General features: G+C 56.0%; 1 protein-coding gene across 16 annotated transcripts in view; it reads left to right on the top strand.

Annotated features, from left to right (window-relative positions):
* Positions 1-26,394, top strand: part of DYSF (dysferlin) — a 251,913-nt gene that overhangs the window by 119,359 nt on the left and 106,160 nt on the right. For all 16 annotated transcript variants that reach the window (XM_024242004.2, XM_024242000.2, XM_024242002.2 and 13 more), the window contains 9 exons: positions 874-980; positions 6,699-6,891; positions 9,005-9,160; positions 12,947-13,078; positions 13,168-13,334; positions 14,814-14,928; positions 15,223-15,328; positions 15,607-15,749; positions 19,254-19,427. In XM_024242004.2, the coding sequence (XP_024097772.1) occupies positions 874-980; positions 6,699-6,891; positions 9,005-9,160; positions 12,947-13,078; positions 13,168-13,334; positions 14,814-14,928; positions 15,223-15,328; positions 15,607-15,749; positions 19,254-19,427 (1,293 nt within the window). The remainder of the gene's footprint in view (positions 1-873; positions 981-6,698; positions 6,892-9,004; positions 9,161-12,946; positions 13,079-13,167; positions 13,335-14,813; positions 14,929-15,222; positions 15,329-15,606; positions 15,750-19,253; positions 19,428-26,394) is intronic.

Here is a 26,394-nt window from a genome sequence, read left to right as displayed (position 1 = left end):
GAGGCCATGGTGGCCCCACCTTCCCAGAGACTGGCAGCTCTAGGGGAAAGAGGAGACCAGCGAATGCTGAGATGGGGAGAACGTGGAGTTGATGCTATATAGCTCCAGACTCTGCCTTCTGGGCCAATCACTGGCTCACAGCAAGACTCCAGACTCTAAGAGGGCAGGGACCCTGTTCTTTCCAGTTCTACGAGACTGGTAGTCCAAGTCCTGAGCACGTGTCCTTGCTCAGGAAGGCCGGTGGGTGGGGAGGGGTGTGTGGGGGGCTGAGGGACAGTCCTTGGCCTCTCAGCTCAGGGCTGAGGCCCCATGGAGAGGGCTGGAGAAGAGCTCGGTAAGGGCCTGTTTCCCTGGGAGGCAGCACAGGAAGTGAGCAGGCCACGGGAGTTTGAGGAGGAGCTGCCTGTGATTAAGAGGTGGTGGGACCGATCCTGGAGGAGGGCGCTCTTAGTCTGAGCGCCCTCCTTATTGGGTGGTAGAATCTGGAAAGGAGAGAGGGTTCCAGGTGGGGAACCAGAGCAGGCTCGGAGAGGGCCACTCACCTGTGGGAAGCCAGGCCTGGTTTGAGGGTAGCAGGGAGGAGTCAGAAGCTATCAAGTTCTGTCCAAGTCTGCAGACATCCCCTGAGCTCCTCGTGACTACATGTGAGGCTGGAGTTACAGGCATGAGACTGGATGTATTTGGGCGCGGGGAGCCTTGGAAGGTTCTTGAGCCAGGATAGACCCTGGTTTGTTGGGCCTGGACTCTGCCTTCTTTGCTCTAACTGTTCACTCCTTTTTGGTTCAGTAGCAGTGACAAGGCCTAGCGGTTGGGTCCAGCATGCACCCTCTGCCCTGTGGTGACACACCTGACCCTTGCCTGCCCGTTCCACAGGAAGCTGGCCTGGAGCAGGTCCACCTGGCCCTGAAGGCGCAGAGCTCCACGGAGGATGTGGACTCGCTGGTGGCTCAGCTGATGGATGAGCTCATCGCAGGCTGCAGGTAGGGGGGACCTGGCGCCCCTGGTGCCCTCCTCTCCTGGCTCAACTGGGCCTGTTTTGCTGGGAGTGCTCGTGTGTGGCAGTGAGCAATGGCACGTCTCCCAGCCACGCTTGGCCAGCAGTCCAGCCCGTGCTGAGTCCAAAGGTGGTGGAGCCAGCGCAGGAGTTGAAAAGGTGACATTGAGAGCAGGTCATAAATCTCCCTGCAGCAGCGGCAGCTGCGGTCCCGGCGGCCGGCTCACCTGAATGGGGAGCATTGTGTCTCTGATCCCCGACCTCTTATTTCCCTGATGGAATCTCCAGGAGGAGCTGGCTGGGGGGTGGGGTGACGGCGCCCCTCATTCCCTCAAGGCCATGTCGGGATCATGGTTTCTGTTTAGCTTTCTATTGACATGGCTGATTGTTGACTTCAGGAAAAGAGGGCCCGGGGTGTGGAGGCCCAGCAGAGGGTGCATCTCACATCTCCTCTGCTGCCATGTGGTTTTGGGGAGCCACCCATGGGTTTTGACTCTTGGTTTTCTCAACTTCAACCTGGCATGAAGAATAACTACTTTATAATATCTTCTAACAAAGTGCCTGGCCCTTGGGAAGGATTTAATAAATGGTAGCTATAATTATTGCTCAGAAGAAGTCAGGAAACTTAGCTCCTGGTCTCTTTATCTGACTTTGTGACTTTGGGAAGCTTCTCTTCTCTGGACTTTAGTTTTCTCAGCTGTTAAATGTACTTAAATAAAATAGTTGCCCCTCTGCTCTCCATGGGGTTAATATATGCAACTGTGTGAATATATGCAAATGTATTCTATGCCCCATACGCTTCATCACCCCTCCCTCAGCCTGGCTGTACAGCCCTGCTGAACGCATCTGAGAAACTGATAACCATGGCCACTGATCCAGCATCCCTTCTATCGTTTGTAGCTCAGTTAGGAAGTATATCTTTATCAAAATACTACCCCAGAGAGATGCTCTTGGCCCAGCAGTGGAATTCTAGACAGGCCATTCACCCATTTTCCCCAACCTTTCTGAAGCCTGGCAGGCTCAGTGCCAGATGCCCAGAGCATACTGACAAAGGTACAACTTCAGCCCTCCAGGGATGGTTGGATGCAAAAAAATGGGCAGAGGAGGTAAAGTGTGTTAGGAAGTTAGAGGTGAGCACTGTAGAAGCTCCAAGCAGGTGCATCTCATTCCCACAAATTGAATTCAGGGAAGCTTCCTGGAGAAGGGGATGCCCCAGGTGGACTTTGAGGGAGGAGCAGGAGTTAGCCTTTGGAGAGGGGACTGCCAGGGCAAAGGCACAGAAGCCTGAAATGCCTGCTGCCTCCTGGGTGGGGGAGGTGGCAGGAGAGGCTGTTGCCCAGTTGGGTAGCCCCGAGGGTCTCTGCTAAGGAGAGCTCAGCCCTGGGAGCAAGGCTGAGGGAAAGGTGATCCGAGTCTAAATGCTGCAATGTGAGGAATGGACTGGTGGTGGCGGCGAGTGGCAGGTGCTGGGACCAGGGGAGGGGAGACTGGACATATGGCAGGTGAGCTGTGATGATGGTGTAACTAAGGCAGTGATAGTGGGAGGGGTGGGGGCTGAGGGAAGCGGCGGGCAGCATGGACTATTTAGGAAGGATTATGATGACAAGCAGCCTTCTGTGCCAGGCATTGTCCTAAGAATTTTACATGTATTAACCAACCATGAAATCTTATGAAGTAGAAAGTAGCCTGGGTGTGGAGGCTCACAGCTGTAATCCCAGCACTTTGGGAGACTGAGGCGGACAGATCACTTGAGGTCAGGAGTTCAAGACCAGCCTGGCCCCATCTCTACTAAAAATACAAAAATTAGCCATGTGTGGTGGCGGGTGCCTGTAATCCCAGCTACTTGGGAGGCTGAGACAGAAGAATTGCTTGAACCCAGGAGGTGGATGTTGCAGTGAGCTGAGATTGTGCCCCTATACTCCAGACTGGGTGACAGAGCAAGACTCTGTCTCAAAAGAAAAAAAAAAAAAGTAAATGACCCTCGTTTTACAGATAGGAAACTGAGGCACAGAGAGGTTAACTTGCCCAGATTCACACACCTAGTGAGTGGCAGAACCCCCTTGCTGTGCTGCTCTGTAATGGACAGAACCTGATGATGGGGTGAATGTGGGAGCCACAGGAGGGTTCAGAATGGTCCCCTGGTCCTGGCCAGGGGGGCTAGGTGGGCACGGGGGCTGTGCTCTGAGAGGATCAGCAGGAGGAGGAGCCGGTTGAGGGGGAGGTGAGGCATTCAGGACAGGCTGTGTTGAGGCATCTGTGAGGAAGCTGGCCTGTGGGAGGACAGAGTGGGGTCGGATGGGCACATACGGGCATGGTCAGCCTGTGGTGGCTGCAGCCGCTGGGTGAGCTCCCCAGGGCATCCCTGGGGCCCCAGACCCCACCTTCAAGGTGACTCATGGTGCCACATTGGCACCACCTTGGGTGAGGTGGGTGGGCCAGGACTCTGGGTTCTACCTGTGGTCCTGCACATGACCCCCGTGTTGTTTGTAGCTTGGCAGGTCTCAGGGGCCTGGGACATCTGAGACCTGTGGGCCCTGAGTCCTTGGCTGCCCTCAGTGACCTCCGCAGGGCTCTGCTCTTGGAGGATCTGCCTACAAACAGTTCTGGCCCCTTTGAGTCACTCTCCCGGGGTTGGAAGAATGGCTGGGCCTCCCAGCAGGGATGCTGGTTCCAGCTCAGGAGCTTGGGAGGGGAGCTGGGTTCCCATCCTCTTGGGAATGCATAATGGCTCTCTAGGGGAGGAATTCCAGGCAGCAGGAGCAATTCGCTGAGCTCCATCTGAGGCCACTGAGTGGCCCAGCACCTCAGCTAGAGGGCTTTCTCCGCCTCCCACTCCAGTGCTGAGCACCATCACAGCCGACAGGCAGAGCAGCCGGGTACGGGGGCCCTGAGCGAACTCAGGCCCACAGCTGAACACAGCAACTCACCCTTTCTCCAGCCAGCCTGGCCCACTTCTCCAGCATCGGTGTTCCTCATTCCATCTCAGCCCTTTTCCTGGCTCATCTTCCGGGAGCTTCCCTCTTCCCCAGGGCCAGTGGTGTCCATTCTATTCCTCCAGCCCAGCCCTCTCCTCTGATCTCTAGACCTATGAACCCAACGTGCTGGACAGGTCCACGTGGATGTCCCACCAGCACATCCGTGCTGTGTCTGGGGCTACACATGTTGCAGACAGGTTTCATCACCTCCCAGCGCTGTCTTTTCCTGGGTCCCCAGAACCCAGGCTGGAAACCTGAGCCAGCTCTGACTGCCCTCCTCCTCTTTTCTCTGCCCCAGCCCTGGTGGCTCTGCCTCACCCATGTCCTTCCTCCTTCCTTCCTCTCCCACCCCTCCTTTAGTATCCCCATCGTCTTCAAGCTGTGTCATGCCTGCCTCCATGTCAGCCCTGCAGTGGCTGCTGCTGCATCCAGGAAAAGCCCCTGCTCTCATCCTGGTGGACAGGCCTTTCTGTCCCCACCACCTGCCTCACGGAGCCCTAGCGCTTCTGAAGCTCTGCGCTAGTTTGTCCGGCCCTCAGCGCCCCCACCCCTACAAGCTCCCCCTTGCCTCTGTGTCTTTGCACTTGTGCACATGCTGCTCCATCAGCCAGGATGCCCTTCCCGCTCTTGGGGCTTCACTAACTCCTGCTGGCCCTGCCAGGTGCAGCTCAAGGCCACTTCCTCCAGGAAGGGCTCATGACTCTGAGGCTGCTCAGGCAGGGATCTATTTGCGTCTCTGTTCTGCGGACTTCCTGAAAGCAGGGCCAGGTCTCATCTCTGGAGGCAGCATCCAGCCCAAGCCCAGGGCAGAGCTGTTGCTCACTAGGAGTGAAATGAATGCCCCGAGGCCAGTTCATCTTTCAGGCTGGACACTGCCCAGGGTACAGGTACCCACCTGGCCCCGCAGAGGCAGGAAGGGACCTTGGGAGCAGCCCAGCCCACTCTGCTCTCAGCCTGCTGAGCCCTGCGCTGGGCCTACCTGCAATTTCCAAGTCAGCCGGCGTTGGCGGGGCCCCCGGCTTTGCTTAAGGCTGGGTGGAGCGCCATCAGCCTCCTCTTCCCGGTCTCCCCTTCTTTCCGTACCCCCTGCTTTGGGCTTTCCTGAGGAGGGAAAGAGCCGAGACAGCACGGAGACAGCTTGTTAGTGGAACTCACAGGACCTAAACGTTTCTTGGGGAGTCTTGGCTGGGCTGTGGCCTCCATGAAAATCTCCCTTCGGTGGTCTGTACTGCAGCCCCTCCCGGCTCCCGACCCAGGCTGGGCGCATAAATCACCCTGGTTGGCTCGGCTCTCCCTATCCCTCTCCAGACCCGCCTGCCCCCGCCCTCAGGCCCACTCAGGCCTGGTTCCCAGGCAGGCCCCAGCCCAGGGCTCCGGCCCAGGCCCCCCCCGCCGCCCCGCTACCCACCGAGCATGCCCCTCCACCACCGAGGAGCGGCCTGGGGCAGCCCATCCGCGGCACCCTCGGGGCAGTAAATATTATATTACTACAGGGTGTGCAGTACGTGACCTGAGACAGGCCCCGGGGCTTAAGTTTCCCGAGATGGAGTTTGCGTACTGCTCCCCCCATCCTAAAAATTCAATTAAAAAAAATAACAGGAAAAATGTAGTGCGCCGAGGGCCTGCCAGAGTGGTGTATCTGGCGGCGGCGGTGCCGCTGCGCTCCGGCGGTAATTGGTTCTGCATAGCTCGGGGAAATTGGCAGAAAAATAAATCAGCCGGGAGCCGGGAGTCAGACGCTGCAGGGAGGGGAGGTGGGGGGGCTGCAAGTGGTGGGAGCAGACCTGGTGGAGCGGGTTTGACTAATGTCCTGTTTGGGAGTCAAGGGGGTGGGGTGGGGGCAGGGCAGCCCCCATACCCTCAGTGGAGAATGGAAAATGGAGAGGAGTCCCGCTTGGTTAGGGAGTGCACAGACTGCCCCGCCGCATTTCTGCATGGCCCTTGTGTGGGTACCGACCCGTGGGCTTGGAATGGCGAGGAGGAGCCATACGAAGGACTTTTAGGGCGCCTCCGTGGGATGGGGGAGGTCAGAGTTCTTTGCCTCTAAACAGGATTGAGCTTAAACCTGACCTCCTACCTCTCAGGACTCAGGCGGTGTTTCTGGCGTTGCATGTACCCCCCACCTCCTCTCCAAAGGCTTCCCAAAGCAGAGGGTTCTGGGAAGGGTTCTGTTGTGGCTCACCACCCCACCTCAGGTGGATACATCTGAGCTGCTGGCCTCCCTGCAGTGTCTGCAGTAGCTCTTCAGGGTTTCCTAAATTTCTTCCTTGAAGAATGTGGACACACAGCACAGAGCAGACTTGTTTCAGTGCAGGGCACTCAGCGCTGGAGCCTCTACTGTAGGAGGATCCAGGGGGCAGGAGCGGGACCCCCTGGGCCCTCCGAGAGCCTGTAGTCAGTGGGGCAGAGGGGAACACACATGCAAAAGAACTCACTGGACTGCAGTTGAGGACAGATTCCAAACTGGCAGTCCTGGAATCGAGGGCTGGGGGCTCCAGATCAGGAGGCGCGTAGCGTAGGCTGACATGGGTGAGGAAGGCTTCCTGGAGGAGGTGAGGATGGAGCACATCACACAGAGATGGCTGTGCGTGTGGAACGGGCTGGAGGAGGCACCCAGCAGGCAGGCGGAGGGGGTGGGGCCTGCTGTGAGAACCCTGGCACATGTGCATGCCTGGACCTGGGGGAGCCCTGGGCTTATCAGGCGCATTCCATCTGTCTGTCCCTCACAGCCAGCCTCTGGGTGATATCCATGAGACACCCTCTGCCACCCACCTGGACCAGTACCTGTACCAGCTGCGCACCTGTCACCTGAACCAAATCACTGAGGCTGCCCTGGCCCTGAAGCTCAGCCACAGTGAGCTCCCTGCAGCTCTGGAGCAGGCTGAGGACTGGCTCCTGCGTCTGCGTGCCCTCGCAGAGGAGGTAATTAAGCCTGTGGGTGCCTTTCTTCTTCTGCTGTCCTGCTGCCTGGAACATCAGAACTGGCAGGGACAAGGGGAATATCTGGATTATCACCCACCGTGGTTCCATTGCTGGGTGACCTTGGGCAGGTGACTTAACCTCTCTGAACCTCAATGGACCAATTTGCAGAAGGAAGAGAGAGGGTACGATGGAATACTGGGTGTTATGGGGCCCGGCACAGAGCCTGGCACACAATAGGTAACTAATAAATGCCCTCTGCTTGCCAAAGTATGTCAGAGACAGAGCTGGGACTAGAATCCAAGGTACCTGGTTCTAGGTTCAGTGCCAGGGCCTGCTTCCCCAGGTTCCCGACTCCTTCTTCCTGCCAGCCAGTGCCTGTCTGCACCTGGCCAACAACCTGCCCTGCCTGGATCCTCTGTTTCCTGTTGTCCTGGATGCCTCTGAACCCCAGGCCCAAGGAGGCTACATTTTCAGTAACTCTGAGTTTTGCTGTATCTGATCAGAGAGAACCGGCTCTGGTTTGTCTTTGGGGAACTATTTCCCCACCTGCAGACCCTCCCCCTGAGGTCTGTGTGGTCAGATGCACCCACCCGGTTCTGTGGCAAACAGGCAGGTCAGGGATTTGTCTGGAACGAGAAGGGTCTGCTCATAAGTGGTGGGCAGACACAGCTGCTGCATGCTTTGACCAGAGCCATGTGGGACTCCCAGGGAGGAGGTTGGGGCTCTCCCCAGGAGTGTGAGAAGGGCAGGGCCAGGAGAGGGGTTGCTGGAGGAAGCTGTGGAAGGGGAGAGGGAGGCTGCTCAGGAAGGGATGTGGGTCCCTGGAGTCAGCAGGGCCTATAGGCACAGGCTGGTTCCCTGGTGGACACTGTGTTGCTCAGCTGTGGACCAACCCCTCACAGTGGCAGCAGACCAACCCCTCAGGCTGGTCACGGGCTTCCCTCTGTAATCTCAGCCCAGACTGACCCGTGAACTGTAAACACAAATTGTGATATGGCTGGAAGGGGTTAAGGTTGAATGGTGCTGTCACTATAAGGGCCTCATGGAGAGAGCCCTTCTCAAACTTGCATATGCATCAGAATCCCTTGGAGGGCTTGTGAAAAGCAGGTTAGGGCCCACCCCTCTAGTTCCTGCCCCCCTGGAACTGGAGTGAGCCTGAAAATATGCATTTCTAACAAGTTCCTGGAAGCTGCTGCTGCTGTGGGCGCCACACTTTGAGAACCCCTGGTATAGTGGTTACGAACACATATTTGGAGTCAGAAAAACCTGCGTTGGCTCCTAAGCTCTTGAAGCCTGAATTTCCTCACCTGTCAAATGGGGCTGCCTGTCCTGCCTCCTGGGCTCGCTGTTGGGGTTCAGTGAAGTGAAGCATGGGCATGCTTCACCCGCTTCGCAGGAGCATCAGCTCAGCAGGACCCTGGGTGGAGACCTGGGGCTCACTTGGGCTCACTTTGCTCATCATCCTTGGAAGCAAATGGACCCTTACCCAATCAGCCTGCTCTCCAGAGTGTGCAGCTGGGAGCAGTTGTCAATCATGCTGGAGGGGCTTAAGGGCCTCGCAGTTTTGTTCTGGACTAGTCACCATTTTCAGAGTCCAGTGTCTGCAGGCCATGGGAGTCCTGCTGCTAGGGGAGGAGGGTGTGTGTCCTCTGGGAAGGGCATACCTTCCATGGATCTGTTCCCGCTCTTGGGGCTGAGGAAGGCGGGTGGTGTCCTAGGCGTAATGTTACCTCCCTGGTCAAATCTAGTTCTCTGATGTTTGCCCCCTGGGAATGTCTACCTGGTAGCGAGGACCTAAGAATGTAAGGTTTGAGGTCCAGGCAGGAGTGTCTCTTCCCAGAAGGATGTACTCAGCTCAGTAACCTTGGCAGGCTTCTCATGTGAGCTGGGGGCAGCCTTATGCTCTGTCCTCTGGGGGCTCACTGCCACTCAAGCCAGACACCGGCCAGCCCTGGGAGGTCTGGGGGAAGGCCAGTGTGGACAGCGTGTGGGACGGAAGCTGGGAGAGGAGAGGCTTCTGTGGCCTCTGAGTCAGAGGTCAGCTCACGGTGTGGCTGTGGGGCGTGGGCCTGGTGTGTCACCATCCCCACCCCGACCACCACCCTCTCTTCAGCCCCAGAACAGCCTGCCGGACATCATCATCTGGATGCTGCAGGGAGACAAGCGTGTGGCATACCAGCGGGTGCCCGCCCACCAAGTCCTCTTCTCCCGGCGGGGTGCCAGCTACTGTGGCAAGAATTGTGGGAAGCTGCAGACAATCTTTCTGAAAGTGAGTTTTCTTTTTTCCCAACTCATGATCGTATTTTTCCCAACATAAGGCCTTTCTCCCGCCTCTTCTGTTTCCCTCTCCTGTTCTTGACCTATCTTAGTTCTTAGGCTGTGGTCTTGGAAGGAGAGGAGGTCTTTGGGTAAAACAATTTTCCTCGGTTCCCCCCAAAGTCCCCAGGCCCCTGCACCTAGTCTAGGAAGTTAGTAGGTTTGAGCTGGAATCACTGGCACTGGGAGTGAATGAGGTGGAGTCTGTGGCCCAGGCCATCTGGGAGGGCTGACCCCTGGGGCTGTGTTTGTCCTTCCAGGCAGGTCCCTTATAGGGAGGCCTCAGTCCTCTCAGCTCCCAGGCACTAGCAGGCCTTGCATGACCCGGCCTCCACACCAACCCGAGTGCCCTGGACTGGAGCTGGAGCCACTCTGAGGCTCAGGTCCCCCCTGCTGGGAAGGCTGGTATCTGGGGCTTGGGACAGGCACACCACAATCTGGACCCACTGGAGAGCTGGGAGCATGTAATTCTGTCCCTCAGTCTCACCAGGCCCCACCTCTCCTGCCCTTTCTCCTCTTCTAACACCCATCCCTGCTCCCTCTTCCTCCTTTCCAGGAGAGTCACCAGCTTTGGGGATGGGTGACAGGGAGGTGAGCGGGTGCTTGGGGAGAGCCCATCTGTGCTCCTCTCTAGGCTCATGTGCGGACATAGAGCCAAAACTGCTGTGGTCATGGTGTGGCCTGGCGTGCAGGACACAATGTGGGAGATCCCTCCCTGCATGATGGCTGCCCAGGCCCAAGGGAGGGCCCTCCTTGAAGGGGTATCAGCAAGGCTGCCCGTGCTTGGGGAGGAGTGGCCCTGAGAAGCAGGCCTGCTCCTTACCTCTCTTTTTTTTTGAGATTGAATCTCACTCTGTTGCCCAGGCTGGAGTGTAGTGGTGTGATCTCCACTCACTGCAGCCTCCGCCTCACAAGTTCAAGGGATTCTCCTCCCTCAGCCTCCCGAGTAGCTGGGATTATAGGCGTTTGCCATCCCACCCAGCTCATTTTTTTTTTTTTTGAATTTTAGTAGAGATGGGGTTTCACCATGTTGGCCAGGCTGGTCTCGAACTCCTGACCTCAGGTGATCCACCTGCCTTGGCCTCCCAAAGTGCTGGGATTACAGGTGTGAGCCACCGCGCCAGCCCTCCTTACCTCTTTTCATTTGCCCTGAATAGCTCTACTAGCATTCAAGGACTCAGCCTAAGGCACCAGGCCTTCATCCAGCCTAGTCCACCTCCCCAAAGCCCCTCCACGCTCGACCTTCCCCTTCCCTACATCTCTCCTTCCTCCTCCCCTCTTCCAGGAAGTTGTTGTTGACTTACTTTAACCTGGAACCCTGAAGCAGAGCCCCCTGAGTGATGCTGATGCATTCGTATATTGGCCAGTTGTCTCGTTGTCCCCTGGGGGGTGTGGAGAGGGCAGGTTTCAGTAGCACAGAGGATGCCAGGGCTGGTTGGAGCTCTGTGTGGCCTTGGGCAGGTTGCTTAACCTCTCTGAATTGCCTGCTGTCTTATGATCTGTAAAATGAGGGTGGGTGGGGCTGCCCACTTTACAGGTTTTGAGGGTTGAGTTAGGTGACACAGGTGATGGGTCTTGCTGGAACTAAGTGATCAATGGATGTTAGTTTTTCTCCCCACCTCTCGCCTTTTCCTTTTGGGGAGCTCCCCTGCTCTATGCGTGCCACAACTGGAGGTCAACTCAAGGCCAGGGATAGTAGATGTCTGCACACAGTTGTGTGAGTGTGTCTGTGTGTGTGTGTGTGTGTTAGGCAGTAGGCTGCCCCCATCCACCTGCTCACAGGCCACCTGGGGCATGTTTCCCATTAGATTCTAACCTCCTGTGCTTGTCAGAGCCTAACCTCTGAGAGTCTACTTCCTAAGCCAGTTCCAGAGCCTAACCTCTGAGAGTCTACCTCCTAAGCCAGTTCCTGGCCTGGTAGGGCAGAAAGGAAAGGAAGTCAAGGAGTGGCCATATCTGAGTGGGGCTGACCGGGGAAGGCTGTCTGCGAGCATGGTGGGGTGGGGGGGGCGGGGGGGGGGTGCTGCTGAATTGTGCCTGGTGGACTTGCTGGGAGGGGATGAGCTCCAGGTTCTGACCTCTTGGCTATGTAGCCTCAGGGAAATGCAAACTGAAAATTTTCCCTGGTTTCAAGCAAAAAAAAAAAAAAAAAAAAAAAGATATAGAATTGTTTCTCGAAGTCTTCCCCACTGAGTTTATGAGCCCCGCCAGTAGCTCCTGAGCAAGCTCTACAAAAATGTTGGCAGCAAGCAGAGACCAAGAAAACATTGGTGTTTCTTAACTTAAACCAAAGTTGGAAAAAATGAGCACCAGCAGAGAGAGAGAGGAGCCCCAAACTAGACATTTCTTTATTTGCTGTTGCTATTTTGGGTCCGGCAGGCTGGCCCCGTCTGGGGGAGGACAGGGGAGAGAGCCGGGGGTGGATGGGGGAAGTGGGGGTCAGGCATTCCTGCCATCTCCCTGGGGCTGGTGGTTTGGAGGGTAAAGGCACTTAACCACCCGGGGGAGAGGACAGCCCAAGCGAACAGCCGTGGAGAGGTTTCCCCGGGGCATGACACGTGGACTCAGGGGCTCCTTCATTGAAGATGAACCAAAAGAAGGGGGGCTGTGTCCGCAGGAGGGAAGCGTGAGGTGGCCCCAGCTTTGGCATGTCCTCTGCCCCTTCCTGAGCCTCCTACCTGCCCTGGGCTCTCCCTGCAGGGATCCAGGCCTCCCTGACCAGCGTGGGACCCCTTACCTCAGCTGCCCTTTTGTCTTCTGAACCCACCCCTTTTCTCATTCGGCTCCCTGCCCCGAAGGATATACTGCTCTGAGCTCGTGACACTAGGCCTGGGTACTTAATGTGTTGCCTCCTCTAGGGGACAATGTGAATTTTAAGAGCAGGAGCTTCTGATCCTCAGGCCATGTCTGACCTTTGGTTTCAATCAAATGGTGAAGTAATTGTGGAGAATAATTTTTGTTTCATGTTGGGTTGTTGTGGTTATTCCATTTGGCAGAGCTTCTGAAAGTTTCAGGATAAAAAGCAGTTGAAGACCAGTGAATAGTGGTTGACATGCCGATAATCACTTGAAAGGGTAGGGTTATTAGATGATACACTAACCAAAGAAATAAAATACTGAATATGGAGGGGGAGGCTTTAATTTCTTCTCCTTCCAGATCTGTATCATTGTATCTCCTTTAGAGACAAGTTTTAGAACTGTGCTGTCCAATATGGTAGCCACAGATGGCTATTTAAATTTACATTAATTAAAAGTAAATGAAATGAAAACTTTACTTCCCCAGTCATACTGGCCACATTTCAAATGCTCAGTAGCTACATGGGCCTAGTTGACCACCATATTGGATGGTGAAGATATAAACCATTTTCATCATAGCAGAAAGTTCCATTGGCAAGCACTGTTCCAGAAGAAAATGGAAGCGAGGATGTGGTGGGAGAAGGGGAGAGGAGAGGTCCTGGGCTAGACATGGTTCTTCTCTGCAGAGTGCTCCTAGGAGGGAATGATGTAGCCCTTGCCTTTGACGGGGAGGAATCTTGGTGAGGGGTAGGGGGTGGGTGGGCATTTCTTAATTGTACACTCCCCTTCCATGCAATTCTGGTAAGTGCTCCCACAGGGGACACTCCCAGTCAGGGTGTCAGGCTGGTCTACCCAGGCCTGGAGGACTCCTCCTCCCCAGCCTCTCACTGGGACATCCGGATCCTGAAGGGGACTGTGGGTTTCTGTCCTTCTCTGGTACCCAGTATCCGATGGAGAAGGTGCCTGGGGCCCGGATGCCAGTGCAGATACGGGTCAAGCTGTGGTTTGGGCTCTCTGTGGATGAGAAGGAGTTCAACCAGTTTGCTGAGGGGAAGCTGTCTGTCTTTGCTGAAACCGTGAGTACCTGCCAGCCCCCACCTCTGCCTCCCACTCCCTGGAGCTGCCTTGGCCCCCTGCTCACGTCTCATTCTTCCTGGCCCTCCAGTATGAGAACGAGACCAAGTTGGCCCTGGTTGGGAACTGGGGCACAACGGGCCTCACCTACCCCAAGTTTTCTGACGTCACGGGCAAGATCAAGCTACCCAAGGACAGCTTCCGCCCCTCGGCCGGCTGGACCTGGGCTGGAGATTGGTTCGTGTGTCCGGAGAAGACGTGAGTCGTGGGCAGGGAGGGCTGGGGAGAGCCAGGCCAGGCTGCCCACCATGGACTGCACCCTCCTTTTGGAGGCAGGCTGGGGTCTGTTGAGTCCTCTGCTTGCTCCTCCGCTGGTCGTAGGAACTTCCACTGAACTCTCCCAGGACTGAGGCTCGCCAGGCAGCAGTCCTTTCCAGAAGGGCTTGGATGGTCAGACAGTCCTTTATTCTTTTCATTAAAAAAATTTTTTTTTTTTTTGAGACAGAGTCTTACTCTGTCTGGAGGCTGGAGTGCAATAGCATGATCACAGCTCATTGCAGCCTCAACCTCCTGGTCTCAGGTGATCCTCCTGCTCCTGCCTTCTGAGTAGCTGGGACCACAGGTGTGCGCCATCATGCCTGGCTAATTTTTAAATTTTTTGTAGAGACAGGGTCTCACTATGTTGCCCAGGCTGGTCTTGAACTCCTGGGCTCAAGTGATTCTCCCTCCTTGAACTCCCAAAGTGCTGGGGTTACAGGCTTGAGTCACCACGCCCGGCCAGGCCTTTTATTTATTTATTTATTTATTTATTTATTTGAGATGGAGTCTCGCTTGGTCACCCAGGCTGGAGTGCAGTGGCACGATCTCGGCTCACTGCAACCTCCGCCTCCCGGGTTCACGCCATTCTCCTGCCTCAGCCTCCTGAGCAGCTGGGACTACAGCCGCCCGCCACTACGCCCAGCTAATCTTTTTTGTATTTTTAGTAGAGACGAGGTTTCACTGTGTTAGCCAGGATGGTCTCGATCTCCTGACCTGGTGATCCGCCCACCTCGGCCTCCCAGAGTGGTGTGATTACAGGCTTGAGCCACCGCGCCCGGCCCAGGCCTTTATTCTTAAGCCTCTGTTCTGTGTGGTGCCCATTGGGTGTGGCCCCATCCTCCAAGACACCCAGAACAAGCCCATCACCTCCTCTGCACATGAACCCTTCTCGTGTCTGGGCTGCTCACACATCCCCTGAGTGGTCCTTTCTCTCTCAGTCCCTCTCAGATCCACGTGGTCCTTCTCCATGTCTATTGCTGCCTTTGCCTCTCTCTCCTCTCCTTTTCCTGTTTGGTTGGCATTCAACTCTGTGGTGTTTAATTTTTTTTTACTTAAAAAAAGTTGAAGTATAACATATTATACAGTCAAGCACTCAAATCTTATGAGTACAACTTGATAAAACTTTATATTTTTACAACTATCCATCAAGCCTCGACTGCTCATCCTCCTTTTGCTGTCTTCAGTTGGCCTCCTTTTCTCTTTATCTTGGGTGATGTGCTCTTTTGTCCCTGATTATCTCGGAGTGTCCCTAGGTCTCCTTTTCACTGTCTGCCTTGGTCTCTTGCACCCTTCCTTCCCCACCCCCATGTCTCTCATTGTTGGTTGGGGTGAGGCTGACACAGGCAGGGGTGCTCTCCAGGAGGTGGTAGATGGATGGGGGCCTCTCCAGCAGAGACTCTGACCAGCCCTCCTCCACAGTCTGCTCCATGACATGGATGCCGGTCACCTGAGCTTCGTGGAAGAGGTGTTTGAGAACCAGACCCGGCTTCCCGGAGGCCAGTGGATCTACATGAGTGACAACTACACCGATGTGGTAAAGCAGGCACTCAGGGGCAGGTGGGGTCTAGACGTTTGGTCTCTGGAGGCACCTGGTGCTCAGGGAAGGGTGGGGCATGTTCCTCTTTGCCTCCTTTTACCTCCAGAGCCTTCATGCTTTGGTTTCCAGAGGGAAAGTGTGGGGTGCAGTGGTGGCAGGACACTGACTCTGGGGCTCTGCCCTTCTGTCTGGGACTTGGAGGACGTATGTTGTCAAGTTGCATCTTTTCTGCCTCCCTGCTCACATCTGTCTGTCTCCTCTCATTGCTTGCCTGTTCGGTTTTGTCCTTAGAACGGGGAGAAGGTGCTTCCCAAGGATGACATTGAGTGCCCACTGGGCTGGAAGTGGGAAGATGAAGAATGGTCCACAGACCTCAACCGGGCTGTCGATGAGCAAGGTGGGCAGCATGTGGAGCCTGGCGAGCCCCATCCCCGGCAAGCTCTCAAGCCATGCTGGTGGGGACAACTGAATGCCAGGGCCCTTCACTGGGCCATTTCACCCAGGGATACTTCTTGAAGGCACCCCCACTCCAAGCTACAAATTAGGACCGAGAGTCAGTGGCTGCTCAAGAGTCTGTGACCATGCCCCAAATTCAGAGATGGTCCCAGGAGAGATGGTCCCAGGAGAGATGCGGGGAACTGCCAAGCAATGAGTGACGGGTTCCCCCTCCCCCAGGCTGGGAGTATAGCATCACCATCCCCCCGGAGCGGAAGCCGAAGCACTGGGTCCCTGCTGAGAAGATGTACTACACACACCGACGGCGGCGCTGGGTGCGCCTGCGCAGGAGGGATCTCAGCCAAATGGAAGCACTGAAGAGGGTGAGCCAGTGGGTGGTGGGTGGGAGCGAGGCCTCTGGTCACAGGTGGCCAGCAGGCACAGATGCAGACCTGCATGCACACAGACACATGCATGTGTGCACACAGCATGCACAGACACCTGGGACTCACTGGAGGTGCTCACAGATCACACCCAGCATACCCAAAGATCACACCCAGCATACACACAGATCACACCCAGCACACAGATCACACTGGGAACACCCACAGATCACACCCAGCACACAGATCACACCCAACACATAGATCACACCCAGCACACACACAGATCACACCCAGCACACAGATCACACCCACAGATCACACCCAGTGCATGCACAGATCACACCCAGCACACCCAAAGATCACACCCAGCACACACACACAGATCACACCCAACACACCCACAGTTCACACTCAGCACACACAGATCACACCCAACACACCCACAGTTCACACCCAGCACACCCACAGTTCACACTTAGCACACACAGATTACACCTAGCACACCAGCACACGCACAGATCACACCCAGCACACACACAGATCACACCCAGCACACACAGATCACACCCAGCACACACAGAGATCACACCCAGCACACACACAGATGATACCCAGCACACCCAGCACAGATCACACCCAGCACACCCACAGATCACACCCAGCACATGCACAGATCACAGTCAGCACACACAGATCACACCCAGCACACACACAGATCACACCCAGCACACACAGCTCACACCCAGCACACACACAGATCACACCCAGCACACACACAGATCACACCCAGCACATGCACAGATCACACCCACCACACACAGATCACACCCAGCACACCCACAGATCACATCCAGCATGGATCACACCGAGCACACTCAGCACAGATCACACCCAGCACACCCAGCACACCCAGCACCGATCACACTCAGCACACACACATTACACCTAGCACACCCACAGATCACACTCAGCACACCCACAGATCACACACAGATCACACCCAGCACACACAGATCACACTCAGCACCCATACAGTTCATACCCAGCACACACAGATCACACCCAGTACACCCAGCACAGATCACACCCAAAACACCCAAAGATCACACCCAGCACATGCACAGATCACACGCAGCACACACAAAGATCACACTCAAAACACCCAAAGATCACACCCAGCACATGCACAGATCACACGCAGCACACACACAGATCACACTCAGCACCCATACAGTTCACACCCAGCACACACAAATCACACCCAGTACACCCAGCACAGATCACACCCAAGACACTCAAAGATCACACCCAACACATGCACAGATCACACGCAGCACACACACAGATCACACCCAGCACACCCACAGATCATACCCAGCACACCCAGCACAGATCACACCGAGCACACCCACAGATCACACCCAGCACAGATCACACCCAGCACACCCAGCACAGATTGCATCCAGCACACCCAGCACATATCACACCCAGCACACACAGATTACACCCAGCACACCCACAGATCACACCCAGCACACCCACAGATCACACCCAGCACACACAGATCACACCCAGCACAGATCACACCCAGCACATGCACAGATCACAACCAGCATAGATCACACCCAGCACACCCACAGATCACACCCAGCACACCCACAGATTGCACCCAGCACACCCACAGATGCTTATAGACAGACACACTCAGATGCCCATGATTACAGGAGGTCACATGCAAAGTTCACACACCAACCTGGAAGATGGAAAGACACCCACAGACTGTGTCTTAGGCTGGGTTTCCTGGAGACAGAAGCTAAGACGTGGATTTGGCTGCACGTTATTGGGGCAGTGCCCTCGGGAGTGTGAGGAGCAAGGATGTGGCTTCAGGCAGGTCAGCTGTGGCCTGAGCTGTGGCCTGGGGAGGTGCACAACTCGGAACACCACAGAATCCTCACCTGGAGGCAGGGCTGGGCTTTGTATCCTCTCAGCCATCTGTCTAGGCTTGGGGTTGCTGCGGTGAGCTGGGGCACATACCTATCTCTTCAGTGAGGGGGTTTCCTTTAGCATGGGGGTTCCCTGGAGCAGGTGGCTTCTGGGAGCTGGGAGCTGTCGATGCTGATGGCAGCTGGGGATGGGTGCGCCACACGTGTACGCTGGCTGGTGAGGGGGCTGGGGTGGGCCCCGTTGGCATTCATGCAATGCAAGCACACATGCCCACAGTCGAGCACAGATGCCACGGGATACTGTCAGGCCCGTCGTGCACATGGATGAGCACACGCAAGCACATGCACTTGCTCCGGGGTCACACAGGGGCCTGTGTGCTGCTCAGCCTCTGTGCCCGCCTGCCTTGGACCTTCTTGGTCTATGATCTTCCTTCCTAAACACACATTTGAATTTTGGCTCAAGAACCGGACCTCCCTTAGTCCAGGAGTAGCCTGTGGCATGACCCAGGTTCCTTCCTTTCTCCTTGGGGGCAGAGAACCTAGAGAGGACTGTTGCTGCGTCCAGGGAGGGGCAAGGCTTTTGGACAACCAGCTGTTCCTGGTGCTGTGAACCAGACAGATTCAACTTTCTCCCTGAAGGGGCGCCCAGCAGACAGAGGCAAAGCCTGCCCAGGCTCATGTGCCTTGTCCACCACCCCACAGCCAGCATCCTTCCTGGAGAGTGGCACAGCTGGCCTCCAGGTCTGGCCCTTGTCACTGTGCTCCTGGCCCAGACCTCAGGTGGTGTCTGACAACAGTGCCAGGTCACCCTCTCCCAGGAGCTGAATGGCAAGGGGGCTCCCAGGACTCCCTTCAGGCCCAGGAAAGGGACCCCATGAACGAGGTACAGGGGTGCCTCCACAGCTAAGTTGGGTCTAGCTCCCGGGGGTGAAATTGGCTGTGGTTGGGAAATAGGATCTTCCTTTTACCTCTGAGCTGCAGACCCACTACAGGATGTGAAGATGAAAACGGAAATGACAAGAAAACTTTGGATTCATGAAATCCACCCAGAATTCAAACAAATAAGCAAGTCAAAAGCCCAGTGTTTTCATCACTGCGTCAGCTTACCTTCCCTTTCTGGCTGTTTGGTTCTCCCCGCAGCCCATGGAGCCTCCTCTCCCCTCCTGATTTTTCTTTTTTTTTTCTTTTTTTCTTTTCCTTTTGAGATGGAGTCTCATTCTGTCGCCCAGGCTTGAGTGCAGTGGTGCTATCTCGGCTCACTGCAACCTCCACCTCCCAGGTTCAAGCAATTCTCCTGCTTCAGCCTCCCTGGTAGCTGGGATTACAGACATGAGCCACCATGCCTGGCCTCCCCTCCTGATTTTCTAACCTGGGGTTCCTGTGGCTGCAGAAAGCCCCTCTCCTCTAGGTGGCCCTCCCAGGTTTTCCCACCTGGAGGGTGCTCGTGTGGGAGCTGGTGGGGAGTTGTCATGGAGGACAGGAAGGCAAAGGTGGAGCTGAGCACAGAACTCCCCCAGCCTTCCCACCGGCCTCTGAGTCTGCCCCTTCTCTTTTGCAGCACAGGCAGGCGGAGGCGGAGGGCGAGGGTTGGGAATACGCCTCTCTCTTTGGCTGGAAGTTCCACCTCGAGTACCGCAAGACAGATGCCTTCCGCCGCCGCCGCTGGCGCCGTCGCATGGAGCCACTGGAGAAGACGGGGCCTGCAGCTGTGTTTGCCCTTGAGGGGGCCCTGGTATGTGGGGCTGCACTTGTCCTGGTTCGGGTGGGGTGTATCTTGGTTTCCCAGGGCTGTTCGGGCTGATGTGGGAGAGGCGCAGGGACCCAAGGTTAGGACTTTTGGATGGAACACTGGCTGGTCATCCTGGCGTCAGTACCTGTGGGGTGGCATGTGGGGAAAGCAGCCCCAGTCTGGGTGTTCTTCTAAAATGAAAAAGCTCCTTCCTTGGTACTGAAACACTTGCTGCTACTACTTGGGGGTGTCAAGATGAAAGCAGAGGGGAAGATGGCCTTGGCCATCTGGCTGGCCTGTGCCTGGCTGGCTGGCATGAAGATGGGCGAGGAGGCCCATGGGAGGAGTGAGAGAGGTCTTGTGGCCCCAGAGTGTCCTTGGTTGCATGTACATCCTCTTGAGGCAGAGACCATCTCATGGGCATCCCCAGCAATTTTGGGGAAGAGGTGTGCCTTAGAAGCTGAGCCCCAGATGGCTTTCCTGCCCAGGGTGCACTTTCTGTTAGAAGCTGAGCCCCAGGGTAGCTTTCCTGCCCAGGGTGCGCTTTCTGTAGCCAGTGGAACTGGGGTAGGCTCAAGGTTCTCCAGGGCCTGGGTGATGGGCTCCCCAAAAGAGAGGAGCAGGTACCTCGGGGACAGTCTGAGCGAGCACTCGGTACTGGCACACAGCCAGTCCCCACTCTGCTGCTCTGGAGAAGGAGCCACTCCCTGTGAAATCCAGCCAGGACTGGCACCTCCCTAGGGGTTTGGGCTGGGGCCCTAGGGAGCGAGCCCCATGGGATTTGAGGGTGTCCATGTGAAGCCAGCTGTGTGGTTGGGGTCAGGCTGGGCACCTATCTGTAGGACAGCCTGGCTTTGAAGGCTGGAGGAGTGCCGTGGGGAGGCTCAGGATCTGTCGGGCTGGCCACTGGCAGGGTGGTGAAGCCAGCAGTGGCCCTGAGAGGGAGTGGGTGGGCTGGGGAGGCTCTGTCAGTCTCAGGCCTCGATGGTGGACAAGGCCCAGCAGTGGCAGTATAGGAGAGGAAGCTCTCTGGGGGCTTGAGGACATCAGAGGAGCCTGCCACAGGCTTCGGAGAGAGCCCCTCCCTTGTCCTGGGGCCAGGTCAAGGGGAGGCTGAGGGGAGGTAGCGGAGCTCTCGGCTCTCTGGGCTATGGACTGGTCTTCCGGCCAGGGTGGGGCCGGATAGGATGGAATTGCTGCCCAGGTCAGAGCAGCTGGGGAGCCTTCTGGGGTGGGGCTGGTATTCTGTGGCCCCCTCTGCTTTGAGTCAGAAAGGGCCTGGCCTGGGCACTGGGCAGGGGCTGGTGATGGTCCTGCGGCTCTAGCTGAGGGGTGGGGTATAAAGACCTTGGCAGGCCTTAGAGTCAGGGCCAGGTCTGAGAAGGCCAGGAAAGCACCCTGTGTAATCAGGATCTGTTTTCATGAGCCAGAGCTCCACTCAAAGGGGCTGAGAAGAAAAGTGGTTTGTGGGCTCACAGAGCTGGGAAGAACCCAAGAGGTGAAGCAGGCATTAGGCCTGGCAGGAAACAGGTTCACACAGTGTCCCCAGCACTCGCACCCCTGTCTTGGCCTTGTCTCACACGGGCGCTCTCTGTGTGGTAGCAAAGATGCTGCTGGTGACAAAAGGCCAACATCATCCCTCCAGCCAGCAAAGTCCTGCTAGATAAAGTAGCCCAGCCCACAGCGCTACACTCTGTTTTGTCAGTAATGTCAGTGAAGTCTTGGGCATGACTGACCGGCTCTGCCTGGTGGTGCCCAGCCAGCCCCTGCACCTGGGTGAGGGATGGAGCGTTCTGATTGGCCGGCATGGGCCATGCCCCTTCTCTGTGATTGACAGTGCCACCAGACTGGGGAGAGGAGCTTCTGAAAAGAAAAACAAAAAACAAAAACCAAAGCAATGTTGGGCAAAGAGCTCCAGATGGTCCAGACGGTGACCAGAACAGTAGGGAGCCAGTATGAGTTGTTGACAAGAGGAGTGCTCTGGTCAGAGCTGGGCTTTAGGACCATCAGTCAAGCAGCCACGGAGGATGCTTGGGAGGCAGAGCCTCCCATCAGGAAACCCCAGGAGTCTTGGGTAGAGATCCAGGAGAGGTGACCACCTGGCGTGAGGCCGTGGGGCTGAGGTGGAGGGAGGTGGGACTGCAGGGTTTGGGGAGGGAAGGGTCAGAGGTGGACAGTGGGGACCCTGTGGTTGCCAGGCCGCAGGGCGGGGTGGGGCAGGCTGTGATGAGTTCACGGTTGGCCCTGGCAAGGCTGACACACACGGTGAAGTGCTGTGTGAGGGAGACAGCTGACGGCTGCCTGCCAGGCGGCCCAGGGCAGGAAGGCTGGAGCGGGAGCCGAGGGGGCCAGGAGTGGGGAAGAGGTGACTGGAGACACGTGGACAAAGCGTGGATGGGCCCTGGGGCTGGCTAGGGCCTGGAGGAAGAAAGTGACAAGGCTGGGGGACCCAGGCCAAGCTTTCATGGCTCAGCGCCTGGGAGAATGAGGGGGGCACTTCCCAGAAGCAGAGAGACCGATCTGCGTATTCTTCTTGTGGAAGAGACTGTCCTGAGGGATCGCTGAAACCAGGCGTGAAGTCAGCAGCCATGGTCGGGTGATGGATTGTAATTCACCTGTGACTTGCCTGTGATACATGGAAGAGACCAAAGTGGCAAAGCCCCGAGTCCTGGGACAGCTTGGCTGGCAGAGAGAACCAGAGAGGGAGGCGGTGGCTTCAGAGGGCGGATCCCACAGACCTGCAGCTGGAGGACCAGAGAGTTTTGGAAGGTTTAGGTGTGTCTGGCATTTGGACAGGGCCGTAGGCCCACTTGACTGTCTGGAAGACTCTATACCTGAGTGACACACACTCACACACTGTCTTACACACCAACACACACACATACACACCAACACACACACTCTTTCCACTCATACACAACAACACACTCTGTTACACCAAGACACCAACACACACTCTCTCCACACATTCATACACACCAACAAGCACACTAACGCACACATACACACTCATACAAAACCCCCACACACTAACACCCATACATACTAACACATACACAATCACACTCTCACACATACCTTCACACACACCAACACACTCTCTCTACACACTCCCATATATACCAACACACACACACACCCACTCTCATGCACCCCCCCACTCTCTCACACTAACATGTACACAATCACACACATACCCTCACACACACCAACACACTCTACACACTCATACACACCAACACATAGACACACACACATTCTGACATACACTCTCTTACACACACTCACACATACACAATCACATGCACACCCCCCCACACACACACTTTTTCACACTCACACTCCCCCTCCACAGTCACGTTTCTGTCTTCCTGCTGGGACCCAGAACGGTTTGGGCTCCCGCTGCCGAGCTGCTGTCTTTGTCCCGGGATGTCCTGATGCCCCAGCACAGCACTGGGGCTAAGGTCCTCCCTGCCTCCTGGGGAAGGTGGTTGGATTTTCTGGGTGCTAGGACCTGGCTTCTGTCCTGAGAGCTGGTCTTTGCCCATGGGTCCCTGATGCCTGGTGATTCATTGGTGGGATGGGTGAGGCCTCTGTGGCTCGAATTCTGCTTTCCCTGCTTACTAGCTGTGGACAGGTCACTCATGCCATTAGCAACTCTGTTACCTCACTCGTGCAAGTAACTGAATCCCAGGGCCATTTTAAGGATGAATGACGATGCATGTAGCGAAGCGCTTCTCAGACTTAGCAAAAGCAGGCACCGTTTGGGGATATTGTTAAAATGCAGACTCTGATTCAGGGTCTGGTGGGCCCCGAGAGTCTCTGTGTCTAACAAGCCTCCACATGATGCTGATGCCGCTGGTCCAGGGGCCATCTCGGAGTAGCACAGATGTGAAGTACAAAGTGCCTCATCAAGATGGGGCTCCCATTGGCCTCTCTCCCTTCTGAGAGAGGCAGAGCATGTGCATTCCTGCTGGGAGGTGTGTGGCCAGGGTCCTGGAGAGGGAGGTATGGCAAGATGACATGTTCTCCCTGCTGTTTGGTGGGGGAAATGTGGTCTTTACCTCTAATGATCCCCTGATCTGATGGTGGAGGCCTGGCTCATGGGGAACTCCTGTCTGATCAAGAAGAGAGATGTTCACATGTGAGTGCAACTAAACCCCTAGAATCTGTGTCTTTGAAGTGTTGGAGGTAGAATAAGAGTCATTCCAGAGTGGCAGTGTCTAATGAGGGGAGGCTTCTTGAAGAAGGATGTTGGGAGGCAGGCCATGCAGGGGCTGGGGAAGGACCGTGGGTAGAAGCCAGGTAGCCTTGCTGGTAATCTGACAGTTCTGGACCAGGTCTGTGGTGCCCCCTTGCCTCCTGCCACCTTTTCTCTGACCCACACGTCCACCAGCGAGCTGGGCCTTGCCTGCCAGCTCCCCTCTGGAAGACGTCTTGTTGGAAGGCAGGCCCTGTCTGCTCATTAGCACGGGCAGCCTTTCCCTGAAACCTTCTGCAGGGGCCAAGCCTGGCTCCTTCCACGGAGCGGGAGGCCCTGGCTCCGTCTGCTAATCGTCTGCTGTCTCCATCCCGAGCATTATTTTATTTTCGTATTATTCTTTTTCCAGCTAATATCCTGGCATTTCCAAAGACACCGGGTTTCATAATCTTCCTGGCGTTCCCAGGGAGCTGGGAAGCAGAGCACAAAGCCGCTATTATAGCGCGTTCCATCCAGCCTCCCTCTCCACCCCACACCCCTTGTGGCCACAGCAGCCACCACCGCCGCCTCCCACCCAGTCACCCCCTCCTGACGCCACCGGCCTCTCTGGGAACTCTGGTGACGGCTGCCGGGATGAGCTCACAGAATCCATCCTGTTGCCCTTGCCCTGGGCCTGCCCTCCATGATCGAGGATTTTTCCAAGCCCTGCCTCTGTGCTTGGCTTGAGTGTTGGGAAGGGTTCTCTGAGATGCCTGGGCCTGGCAGGGAGGGGAGGGACAGAAATGTCGGCGACGTGTGCTCAGAGTCTTGGAGATTTTTGCTGCTGGAAGAAACTTTCATTTTCTAAAGGCATGCCTGACCTGCCTTGGGAGCTGTAGGAGCATCTTGATACTGGATGCAAAGTTGTGCATGTGCACGCACGCATGTATGATCTGGTGTAAGGGCCATGGTTTTATCCAATGCTCCAGGGGATCCAGGACCCCATAGAGGATAAGAATTATTAATATTGATTTTACCATGTGCTAAAAACCAGGCTTTGTATGCATCATCTCATAGTGACCCCAGAAGGCTGGATTCTATTATTAGCCCCATTTTACAGCTGGGGAGACTGAGGCTCTAGAGCTGTGCTCTCCCACACAGTAGCCACTAGCTGTGGGTGGCTACTTAAGTTTACAGTTAAAGTAATCAGAATAAGAACATTTGATTCCCCAGACAGGCCACATTTCCAGTGCTCAGTAGCCACACCTGCCGAGTGGCCAGCTACCACATTGGGCAGTGCAGCCGTTGACAGTTTGATCACTGCAGGAAGGTCTACTGGACAGTGCTGCTCTGGAACGACTCCGAGCCCTAATGTCGCCTTGGATGAGGCCTGAGTGGGGATGTCCAGCAGCACAGCATGAGTCGGTGCTAGAACCAAGGTCCGGGCAGTGGCTCTTCTGCCCCTCTCTCCAGGTGTCCCCTGACCAGCAGCCAAACCCCCATCTGGCGCTTTCATTCCCCCACGTCTATGAGGGCATCATGTCCCTCCTGCTCCATGGAGTCCCTTTGTGGTGGAGTCCCAGGGTAGGAGGATTGGATGCTGCTGGCTAGAGGCCTCTGCCCTGGGCAGGCTTCTCCTCACCTGATAGCCAGGCAGCTTGGCAGTCCTGGGGCAGTCGGGCAGCTAGAGAGGAGCTGGCCCCCCGGCCCCAACCCTGGGAAACCTCCAAAGGGTTGTTGGAGGCCAGCGTCCCAACTGCAGTAGAGAGGACCCTCAGAGACAGGCGGCTCAAGCCTGAGCCGGAGAGGCAAGGCCAGTTGGGAGTCAGAAGTGCAGGGAAGTGGGTCAGGGAAAGGCTGGTTCCAGAGAGGAGTAATTTGGGACTTGAGCTGGCTGAAAAGGAGGTCAGATGTGGATGGGGAGGGAGGGGCGGCTCTGCACCTGAAGGAAGCCATGCTGTGGGCAGGGGACCCAGGCTTGGTTCCCAGAGCTGGCACTATGAGCAAGGGCAGGCCCTGGGAGGTGCGAGGGGTTTACCTCATTAGGAAACAAGGCCTATGGCTGGGGCTGGGGCTGGGGTGTTGGAAGGCAGCTCTGTGGATCTCTGGACTCTGTTTCTTGAATATTCAAGTTGAGCACCTGTTCTATACCTGGCATTGTGCTAGCATGGGCGGCTTGAGGGCTGGATCTCCTCTCAAGCAGAGGCCTCGCTGCTCTTCCTACTGCCCCACAGTAGGGGACAATTTGGGTAACTCTAAATGCGTGGACCCTGCATCTGTCTCGCTCAAGATTTGAACCCCAAGGTCTGGAGGATTCTATTGCGTGTCCATGTGCCTCAGGCAAAATGCCAGAGCCCAGATTCATGGCTGCAGAGGAGTGTGTTACAGTTGGGCGCATGTGTTGGGTATCACCCATGTGGGTCATTGTACATGCATGAGGGTGTTCATCTGACATTGCTAGAGTGACCATATAATTTACTGTCCGGTCTGGAACACTATTAATAATCATACTAGAAAAACAGGCGTAAGTAGGACCATTCCAGGCAAACTGGGCCATAGAGTTGTCCTAATTACCAAGGCACCCTGGCATGGGATGAAACCTGCTCCAGTGTTCTCTGCAACGTCCACATGTGGAGACATGGAAACCCTAGAGGGACAAACACACACGCATACATGCTTGCGCCAGCCCACACGTGGCATCGTGGATTCTCCAGGTTTCCTGATTCCACCCTCAGCTCCCCAGGGGCCAGCCAGTAGTTTCGCAAGGAGTTTAGCAGCTGCTTCCAAGCC

This window comes from Pongo abelii, chromosome 12, assembly GCF_028885655.2.
Source record: "Pongo abelii isolate AG06213 chromosome 12, NHGRI_mPonAbe1-v2.0_pri, whole genome shotgun sequence".
Lineage (NCBI taxonomy): Eukaryota > Metazoa > Chordata > Mammalia > Primates > Hominidae > Pongo > Pongo abelii.
Note: the sequence above shows the minus strand (reverse complement) of the source record. Positions and strands in the feature narration are given on the sequence as shown.